This window comes from Anoplophora glabripennis, unplaced genomic scaffold (genome assembly GCF_000390285.2).
Source record: "Anoplophora glabripennis isolate ALB-LARVAE unplaced genomic scaffold, Agla_2.0 scaffold875, whole genome shotgun sequence".
Taxonomy (NCBI): Eukaryota; Metazoa; Arthropoda; class Insecta; order Coleoptera; family Cerambycidae; genus Anoplophora; species Anoplophora glabripennis.
Window position 1 is genome coordinate 62956 of NW_019416968.1, and position 11080 is coordinate 74035.

Below are 11080 nucleotides of genomic sequence, written 5' to 3' on the forward strand. Positions count from 1 at the left end.
GCTTGAAAAAGTCTTTTTCTTAAATATTTAAGCTTTCGAATTGATGGTTGTTATCCAAATGGAGGATATGAACATAGGCTGCTGTTAGATCGATTCAAAATGCAGGCTTTGCAGACTAGAGAGAATACTCAATAGTTTATCGTTCTTATTTAAACTTTTTCATGCCAGTGTTGACTCAGCATATCTACTGGGTTCTTCAATATACGAGTTCCTAGACATGGGTCTCGTGCTGATTGCATGTTCTATTGTGGGATTGCTAAAACCAACATACTTCTTAAATCTCCCATCTATGTGTAATGGCAAATAATTATAATTTAATATCTATGCAGTGTGATATAAACCATAAATAATTTGTTATCTGTGGCACCTGAATTTTCTAACATACTGATATTGTAGAAACTAGAACGTATTTTGTAGTTTATATGTCTATTTCTATTTATTTAGAATTACGATTTTTTATATTTTTAATGTTTATACTTGAATGAGATGCAAGAGTCAATTGTTTTTTTATACACATATGATTTACATAACCGTAACTTGAATTACTTTGGAATGTTTACTTACATCATTGTGTTCCTAAATCCTTTTTTTCTGTTAAATTTTTCATTAAATAACGTCGAAGTTGCTATTTTCGTATTGAGGTAATATGCGTATTCTTCGTTGAAGCCAAGATAATGTATGAAAGAAAATCTCTCCATTTCGGACTCCTCTAAATGTCTGTGCAACGCCATAGAACTCGCATTTTTAAATTTAAAGGTATGTTGCATAAAGTATTTCAAGGCCATATTGGCCAGGTATACTTTCCTTTGAATTTTAGTCATACTAAAAATTAAATTATTGAAATATTTTTTCTTTCAAAGGAAGTAAAAGAAGGACAAATTGCAGTATATGTGGACAAAATGTAACACTGCATGGGCCCGGAAACTGTAAAAGTGGTCAAAAAGCGACGGCGGAGATTAGTTCAAACAAATGTTAGTTAATTTATAATTAAAGTTTTATTGAATTTGACCGACTACTCTCAATGTGGCAACGAGTTAAACTTTTAAAAATCATATATGAGACCAGCGATTTATTTTCGGGGTCGCTGATTACGAATCAGAAGTCAGAATTGTAAAATTCAGAATGGCCCATCCAATATGACGGACCAATAATTCAAAAAAAGATTTAAATTTTCGTGAAAATCAGTACCCGGGGGTTTTTCGAGTCGCTGATTACGAATAAAAGAAACCCTCAGGGCAGTATTATAAGAAATATTCCAACTAATTACTTCGATTTAATATCTATTCATTTATAATAAAAAACGGCGCTGAGAAAAAAATTGAAAAAATTCTCAAAAATACTTTAGTACAAAATGTATGTCTCTCATAAAAAGCACAGATTTTGAAAATTTGAAAAATTGAGCTTATGAATTCTGAAGTTAATGTTCTATGTAATATCAGTATTACTGATATTTCAATCCGAAAAAGGTATTAACCATATGAGGAGATTAACCTGACTTGAATATTGTGATTTCTGCGAAACCATTTTTATTATTTTTTTCGGTTTTGAGTTTTGTACAAATTGCCGTTTCCCAGTTCCCCGTAACTGCATCTTCTAATAAAAAATTTAAGGTGTCAAGATCTTAACTATAATGTCTACTATGAACTCATTCAGCGATATTTTGTAAATATAGACCGTGAGCTAATGCACATGGGTGTGGCGTCATCGAAAAATGTCTGGCATTTTGATGTCTGAAAAAGAAAGTAAGTTAGCTGATGAAAATAAGGGTCGTTGTAAGGTCCGACCCGTGTTCGAAAATTTGGAAAATTAATTTCCGTTTGGATAAAATAAGTAGATTTTCACTCATCTTAATGTGTCTGGCAGTTGATGATGACGGACGGTTTTAAATAGCAGAAAGGGTGGTTCATAGGGGTGAACTTGCAAGAAGAAAAAAAATTTATCGTTTACTTTTTGTCTGGCAATCGATACAATGAAAATTTTTGTTATGAAAATGATTAAAATAAATTGCCAGACGGTTTCCGATGTTCGGAGTCGAGTTTCTCTGTGGAAAATTATGTGAAAATTTTTAACATTTTTCAGTGATCACTATTTGTTTGGTATCTCGGGTATTTAAAATTAATACCCATATTTCTTGTCACAAAAGAAAATTCGTAAAAAATATATTAAAGTTTAAATGATTTATTTTTGTCTGGTATTTTGAATTTCAACTAGAAATGCGTGTATAAAAACAATATACAAATGCCAGACAAGTTCAGATCTTCGAAAATGTATAAATGAATTGAAAAGTTACAAAAAAATTAATGAAAACTTGGTTTTCTTTTTTTCTAATTTAAACGATTTATGTTTGTCTGGCATTTTGTATTCTATTAAAAATACATATTTGTACTTCAGGTTAAAACGCCAGATAAATTGGGTTGTGCGAAAATTTAAAATTAAAAAAAAATAAATTAAATTAAATAGTTGTAAAAAAATTGATGAAAACTTCAGTGTCTTTTTTTTGTCTGGTAATTCGTTTTTTAATAAAAAATACACTTACAAACACAAATTAAAAATGCCAGACAAGTTGGGCTGTTCGAAAATACACTGTCTATGTAAACGCAATTAAGTTAAAAATCGCTTGTATTAGTTACGATTTCGCGACTTGACTGTACGCGTGTACATACGTACTGATTTTGTCGATTGAGTTGTTCTTTTTTAGTCGAGAGGAGAATTATCTAAATTGCATCATTCCTTCCGCTTTTAATTTTGATCTAATAAAATTTTTTACAAATATAGTAGGCGAGCTGCAGGCGTTTCAATTACATAATCTCATTTTGTAATTTTATAGTAATCGTATTGGATCCGCCATTTTGAATTTCTAAATTTTGAGTACAGATTCAAAATTAGCGACCCCGAAAACCTATTGATCGCAAATTTCAGCACAATCAGAGTATCTTCAGCATTTTCGTACGCCATATTGTATCCGCCATTTTGAATTTCTTAATTTTGAGTACGGATCAGCGACCCCAAAAACCTTGTAGTACCACATTTCATAACAATTGGAGCACTTTTAGTATTTTAGCCACTTTTTCAGGTTCCTGGCTCATAGTGCTTTATTATCAATAATATGCGCTTGAAATAACCACAAAAGAAGCTGAAAGAGAATGAAAGCTTTTCATGAAACCATTCGAGAATGCAGAAGAATATTTCGCAATCGAGTATCAAACAACAGTTTTTCGAAAACTGTGTCCCACAGTTCAAAAATCTAAAAATGTGAAGAGAAAATTTTGATATTTATAATTTATTTACTAGACATGTATGTGTTCAACAACAACCAACTACATAACAGAAAAGTGGTGATAAATTAGAAACCATCAAGAATAACTATACCAACCCTTGTATGTACTGATGTAGATTTTTTTAGTAAATCCAGAAATGCGAAAATATACAGGTTGTTCCATTTAAAAAAATGACTTACACACGTTTGAATTTCCTCGGATTTGTCAATTAGTTTTCAGGGCCTTGTATAAAAATGGCTAATATTGAAAACATCGTAAGGAACCCCATGACTTCTACTTTCATTGATCCAAAAATAAAAATTTCCACGTGAACTGTTTCTAAGGCATATACTTTTGAAGCCAACAGTGCTGCTTGCCATTTTTTTAAAATCACGTTATCTTGAAAACGGCTAATTTTAAATATGGAAAAGTTTATACAAACTTTAACGTATCCAATAATGCACTAATATACAGGGTGTTCCATTTAAAATAACAAAGTTGGTGACAACTTCCGGTATAAGCGGAAGTTCAATGCTAAGGTAAGTTGATTTAAGTCACCTTATTTTCATTCAAGGAAGCTAACCTTACAGTATAGCTCATTCTTTGGTATACACCCTGTATAATTTCATTGGTTGTTGTAGGTGGATGCAAAAGTCCTTTACATCCTGGATGTAAAAAACTTTTACGTTCTAACTGTTGTTTAGACACTTAATAAATATCAAGTAAAAGTCAACTTTTAATGACAGTTTTCGAAAAAGTACATATATTCGATATACACATATACAGTTAGATATACAGTACATATAGACCAGGGCGGATCTGTTTTGAGGTGGACGTGAGAGGGGGCAAGCAAATTTTTTCTAGATTACCTTCAGTACAACTCACATAATAAAAGTGTAGATCCGTAGATCTACCGGAACATTTTCAAAATTGCAAAATTAAAAAATTAAAAGGAAAACCTATTTTATCTGAGATTTTTACTTATATCTTGGAATCTATGCATTTTGGAAGAATATTGAAATGGAAAAAAAGTTTTAGAATTGAATTTTGCACAATATACTGCAAGTTAAAAATGTTTAAATTTAAAAATTTAAAAAGGCAAAATAATCGAGTTTTTTGGATAATTTTTTAAACATATTTTAATTGCTCCGAGGGCATTCTAATTTTGGTAAAAAGGCTTTAGAGTATAATAAAATAACACACCAAATTTCATTAAAATCGGTTGGATAATTTTCGCAAAATAATTTTTTGGAAAAAATTTTGAAAAAAATGTTTCGAATTTTCAAATAAAGCATCTAGACACTAGAAAATTTTTTCACATAGAAAAGACCGCTCAGCCTTTCAAATGGTTTTTGAAAAATTGAAATTGCTTGATTAGGGTGCCCACAGTAAATTGTTAAAGTTATTTTTTTATTTTTAAACAATTAGATTACATTTATCAATTTGCAATTTAGTTCTTTTCAAAAATTATAATTTTGTACTCAAGGTATTCTAGCTAAAATTAGCTTGCCTCCTCTTACATCCAAGTAGTGGGATATTTTCGACAGATTCGCCTTGGTCTAATAGGTACCCTTCCGGTTTCCGGTATCGATGCATGGAACAAAATGTGTTTAGGTGTTTTTTTTTTGCACTTTTTATCCTTAAATTTATATTGATAGCATTCACAGTAAAAGGAAAAATGGTATTTCCTCGATTACAAATTAGAGCAATCATGTTAACTATCAAAAAACTCTCTGGTTTTTTACATAAATTGTAAAATCGTCTAAAACAAAAATTATAACACAAATTTTTCAAAATATGCCATATTTTTTTTCTCAGTACTAAATGGTGTGACAGGGAATGTAATGAAGCGTTGAAAAGTTCGTGTTGATTTAAAAAAAAATTACAAATTTCATTAGAAAATATTTCAATATATGTATACTAAAAATAAATGGGTTCAAAGAATTGATCGTATTTCTTATTCTTAGAATCTTATTTTTGAAAATCTTTAAAAATATTCATTTGCATTTGAAATTTACAAGAAAATCATTAATTTTAATGAAAAGTTCACAGGATATGGAAATTTTGCTTAGAAATTTCACCTATACATTTTTTGCAGTGTTCGCCGTTTTTGAGTTACCGTGTGAAAATTTTCAAAATGTAAATTTGGACGACCTTCAGAGGAACTCATTTTCTTAAATTCTTATCTTCTTTTAATTTGTCAATATAGAATACTATGTTTAATATTTTTTTAGTAATGTAACAGATTTAGTATCTTAAATAATAGCGAAGTTAGTAATAGACAGTATGCATTTCATTCTGTTTGAATTGCCTTGTCGACAGGGCGATTTAAAATGGAAAATGAGATGATGGAACTTAAATAATAAATGCCAGTTTATTTATGAATTATTATCTGGAGTGAACGAAGAAAAAATTTTAGGTGTAAGAGAACAATTATCACAGTTTATGAATTAATTGTACTTACATTGGATTTTTCCCAACAAGCTTCAGTAAACCATCAAAAATCAATGCAGGTAGCATGTGGCATAAAAGGAAAGTTACATAATACTTGTACCAGTTGTTTGTCATGGAATATGAAGGGTACCAAAATAAATTTGTATATGGTCCGTCCCATATTATTTTTGAACTTATTTCAGATATATAATTAAGTCTTATACAAAAGTCCTCACCAGCAGTGGTATTGTATATTGATACTTCATGTAAGTCCCTGAAAATATTTATTATTGGAATACATAAACCTATTCACTCAGTACTATTATGATAAATTTAAATAGTTATTAAATTATAGAGGGTATCCGGGAGTTTATTTAAAGGGATGATTCTACATCACATGTAAAAATGAAAAAGAGATATTAGCATATGTCCTAATACTACATTACATAGTAAGTGTGGTAACTAGGGTTATTACAACTAAGGCTGTCAGAGAGAATCGCAATTCAATGGCGTGCCAAGAAGGTCAACCGAGACATGCTGCCTCAGAGTGCCTTCCCCGCTGCTTTGTTATCGACCGGATGTTGCGTAATTAATTTCTATCCGTTGGTGCTTATGTTGGTGTACTGTAAACATTTTAATTTGTTGCTTTTTAATAAATAATACGTACACCTATTATCAACATACACGGCTTGTTTTTGAGTGGGTCGCGAAATTCGTAGATGTCGGGGTTCCCTTTAGTTTTATATTTTAAAAAAATTAAGAAAATTTGTCAGGCGCCAGTAAATTTTGAAGTAAATTTACAAACTCTAGTAATTTTGAATAGTTCCTCTTTGTTCTAGGTCAACTTTTGAAAATAAAATTTGCAATAATCTTTTGATTTCAAGTTCGAAATTGTGAAATGTTTAGCTGATTCTAATAAAAAGATGCTTTCGAACAATAAGTAAGATATATATTTAAATAAAAATAATAGATTTGTGGCAATAACAATATACGTGAGTACAAAAATGTAGATTTTTACTATAATACCGAATAACTATAACTAAAGAAATACTTTTTTAGCTACATCGACTAGAATGGATAAATGAATGGAGTATATTTAAACTATATATGATTATTGATTACCTAACAATAAATAAGTACGGATTATCACTACTTGGTAAATAATTTATAACTAATTAGAAAAATAACGATTATTAATTAATATTTTCATAACTATAATTTACAAAATTCGCAGATAAAATTCATAAATATCAAGATGACCACAGGAAAAAGAGTACCTTGTACTTTATGTAATTTCTTAAATAAACTTTTATGCGTTTTGCAATAAAATTTTGGAAAAATAATTATTTAAAAAATTTTGAATTTTACAGACCGTGTAAAGAGAACCCTCTGCATAAAATGTTTAGGATACACCTAATTTACACAAAACTAAACTTTTAACACACAACTAATACTTTTAAAACTTTAACAATAAAACGTAGCGAGAACACAATCGTAACAAGATCAAATATGGATTGGAACTGAATTTCTCCCTGAAATTTCACCCATTTTATATGCATATTTTCCCACAAGGATCAATGTTAATTCGCTTACTACCCAGTAATTTTAGAAACTGCGTCTTTTTTTTTTTTAATGCAAGTAACAAAAGTGTTTCTACCAAATCCCTGCCGTCCAATCAGGTCGCTGCGTTCGGGGTGGAACGAACCCTCGACGCTGATTAGTTTAAGGGTGGCACATAAAAGCGAAGGTAGCAATAGACCAACTTGAACCTCAGCCAAAACCACCACCCCGGTGGCAAACGACTGTCGTCGTTTGCGACCGATACACGACACCCCCGGGGGTTTACACAGACGAGCCGGCGAAGAAAAAAGAGCGCCAGAAGAAAGGGCCCTAGCTGGCGGGGCCCAGCCAGGACAGGAGGAGGCCCCATGAACCGTTCGAATCCGGCCGCGTTGGCGGCCTGGAATGACGGGGAACGGGCCTACCTCTACGAGGCGTCCGGGCCTACAGCGATGAAGTGGGTAAAGAGCGATAATCCCGCTCGGCCCCGCTCCATCCGAGGATATTGGCGCAGGATATTTTCCGCATCCAAATCCAAAATTCACTTTCCACCACCCGTCCCATGGAGGCCCTGTCCCCACACCTATACACCATTTACAATTCCGACATCCCACATCCCCTCAACACCAACATATACTTATACGCCGACGACCTGACAATCACATCCCAATCCGTAGATCCTAGATATTCCGTCTACCTCCTCCAAAGCTCCTTAGACCAACTTGAAACCTGGTGCAACAGGTGGAAAGTCAAAATTAATCCCAACAAAAGTTCGGCTATCCTTTTTACCAAACGAAAAATCCCACAAAACCTCGACAGACTGACACTATCCCAGGAACCCATCTCCTGGAATCGACAAACACGATACCTGGGCGTGACGATGGACCAGCGTCTCACGTGGAAACCGCACATCGTGGAGACGGTGGCGCGAGCGAAGACCACCAGGGCTAGGCTCTATCCCTTACTCAAAGGTGGAAACACCCTCAGTTTAAGGAATAAGCGAACGCTTATCAAGGTGGTACTTCAACCGCAGCTAACCTACGCCTCCACGGCGTGGGGTCACGCGGCAAAAAGCCACTTAAAGTCATTACAGGCTGTGGAAAACATAGCCCTCCGCACGGCCACCGACGCGCCCTGGTACGTAAGAAACACTGACATATTACGAGACTTACAATACACAAACGCTACACAGACAATAAGACAAAACGCGGAGAAACGATTTGACGTAGCCGCTAGACATGACAATCCCCTCCTCAGGCAAGCCGTTGACTACGTACCCGACGTGACCGACAAACACAAAAGACCTAGACACCAACTTTTTGACCCTGGGTGACCACCCCAATGACCCCCCCCCTGCCCGCTAACCTTTTCTGTTTCAGAGACAGCCAGGATCAAGAAACGAAGACAACGACACACACACACACACACACACACCCCCCATACCCTCCTTAACCCTCCCCTCCCGCGCTAGCCTAAGGGCCACCTTAGCAAAGCGCATCCCAGGCTGCATAGCCGCACTACCCTACCCAACCATACCACACATAAACATGACACTACCCCCGGGGTTTACACAGACGAGCCGGCGAAGCAAGAAGAGCGCCAGAAGAAAGGGCCCTAGCCGGCGGGGCCCAGCCAGGACAAAAGGAGGTCCCACAAAGCGCCTACACCGGCCGCATTTGCGGTCGGGGTAGACGACGGATGGAGCCCACCTACGAAGGCTGTCCAGGTCTACACTAATGGATAATGGAGCGTAAGGGGATCTGTAGCCTCTAGGACAACAAACACTATGTCCCGCGGCTACCAGTTCTGACAGCTCTAGTAAAGCTTTCAGAACTGAGTATTCTGAGGCAGCGGGTCAAGCATGTCTCGGTTGACCTGCTTGGCACGCCATTGGATTGCAACTCTCTCTGACAGACCTAACAATGGGAATATACTACTTACTTAGATAATGCTCTTTCATAGGTAATTAGAATTAAAAACTTTACAAAAATGTCCACTGGAATGCAGTCTGACATGACTTCCTCACCTGCATAAGTTATTTTCATTATTCCTGAAAAATAATGCTAGATACATTATTTATTATTAAATTTGTCAGTTATACACTGTGGTTTGTAAGTTGTTGAGATAACGTAAAACAAACGTACATTTTTATATAATATTCTTCTGAAATTTAATAATAAAGGAAAACTTATTTAAAACTTAAACTTGCTTTAATGATTAATTGCATATTATGCAATTATTTTCATAATTCGAAATATTTTTGCTTATAAACAGTATTTTGAAATTGGACCATAAAGAAGATATACTTCTCGATTTTTTAACAAACGTATATTTAATCATAGACAGCTACTTTTTGTATATGATTTCATAGGTAGGCAACAAATGCCATGTGAAATATTTCATGTTGGCCCGTTGTTGTAGATCAGTGGTTTCCAAACTCTCCAGACTTAGGGTCATACTGATTACTCCAGTAAGTTTCAAGGGCCAAAACCGTCTTAATTTTCCTGTCATTATCTATAATTTTTAAATTAGTCCCTTACTAAATGCACTAGTTCAATTTTATTACCATTGTGTATAGTTACGACTGTGACACTTGACGAAATCTGGTGGTCAAAAGCGAAAATACACAAGTTGGTGAAGAGAACCGAAAAGTTGATTGTATCATATTTTTAATAATTATTTTACTTTACTTTACGTAAAAGTTTTTAATTTATATGAAATTTTTCCAATTCCCGTAATTCTGAGGGCGCTCAAAATTAATGTGATATTATTTTTTGTGATCGAAAAAATAACAAAAAATTAATTTCAAATTCATGTTCAGCACCCTGGAAAAAGGGGGTTGACAAAATTTGATTAGAAAAATCAGAGTTTTCAGGTAAAATAAATAATTACCAAATTTTTATATTTGCTTCGATTTTTCGAATCTAATATCTAAATTTTTACAGATTTCCAAAGGATGTTGATATAAAGTACAGATAGGTGAAAGTTTTAAAAAACAGGATTCGATACCATAAAAATTTTCACGTATATGTTCACGTATAATTACTTTGAAGAAAATGTTATCCGCAAATTAGCAAAAAATGTAGTTCCCACACTAAATCTACCAGAAAAAATAAGTAATTATACTTTATATGTATATGCACAGTGTCTTCAAGTTTGATCTAGAACACTCCTGAAATATTTGCCTGGACTGTGCATTTGAATGAATTTTTTTTGCATCTAGGACTCTCCCAATATTTAGTGAACATTTTAATGCTCACCACATAATTTTATAAAAATTATCTTCACTAATACTTTTTTATGAACATGAACAGTATCAATCTTCAGATTCTGACCTAAGTAGTACATCTTCGATGTCAACTTTGAATATCCCGGATAATGAAAAGGTTATACAGGGTGATTCATTAACAATGGGAAAATCGAAAGCTGGAGATACTACACGTGAAATGGTGATCATTGGCGCAAACATGCCTTATCCGAAACTTGATAGTTTCGGAAATACAGGGTGTTGAAAGTTAAAATTTTAAATCGTTTTTTTTGCGATTATTCTGAAAATATGTAGGTTAGGAACTTGAAAATTTGTGAAACTATATTTTTTTAGGCGACGAATAAGATGCGTGGTGTAATTTCAGCATTGCTCGTAGAGGGCGCCACTTACGACCAATTTTACCGAAAATTTAGTTAATAACTTTTTACCCTGTATATCTAACATCGACCTTGATTCAAAACCTGAAAGAGCAATCATTTTTCCATTAATTATGTACTCTTGTTTCATTTCGGTATCTCGATCCGTTTTCGAGGAAAATCGATTTAACGAACACCAATTTTTG

At 33.8% G+C, this 11080-nt stretch overlaps 1 protein-coding gene across 1 annotated transcript in view; it reads right to left on the bottom strand.

Moving 5' to 3' along the window:
- LOC108912250 (putative fatty acyl-CoA reductase CG5065) overlaps nt 1–11080 on the bottom strand; it is a 58346-nt gene that overhangs the window by 2319 nt on the left and 44947 nt on the right. The window contains exons 5-7 of the mRNA XM_018717439.2: nt 9192–9300; nt 5722–5964; nt 565–822 (exon numbers count right to left, since the gene is read on the bottom strand). Of these exons, the coding sequence (XP_018572955.2) occupies nt 565–822; nt 5722–5964; nt 9192–9300 (610 nt within the window). The remainder of the gene's footprint in view (nt 1–564; nt 823–5721; nt 5965–9191; nt 9301–11080) is intronic.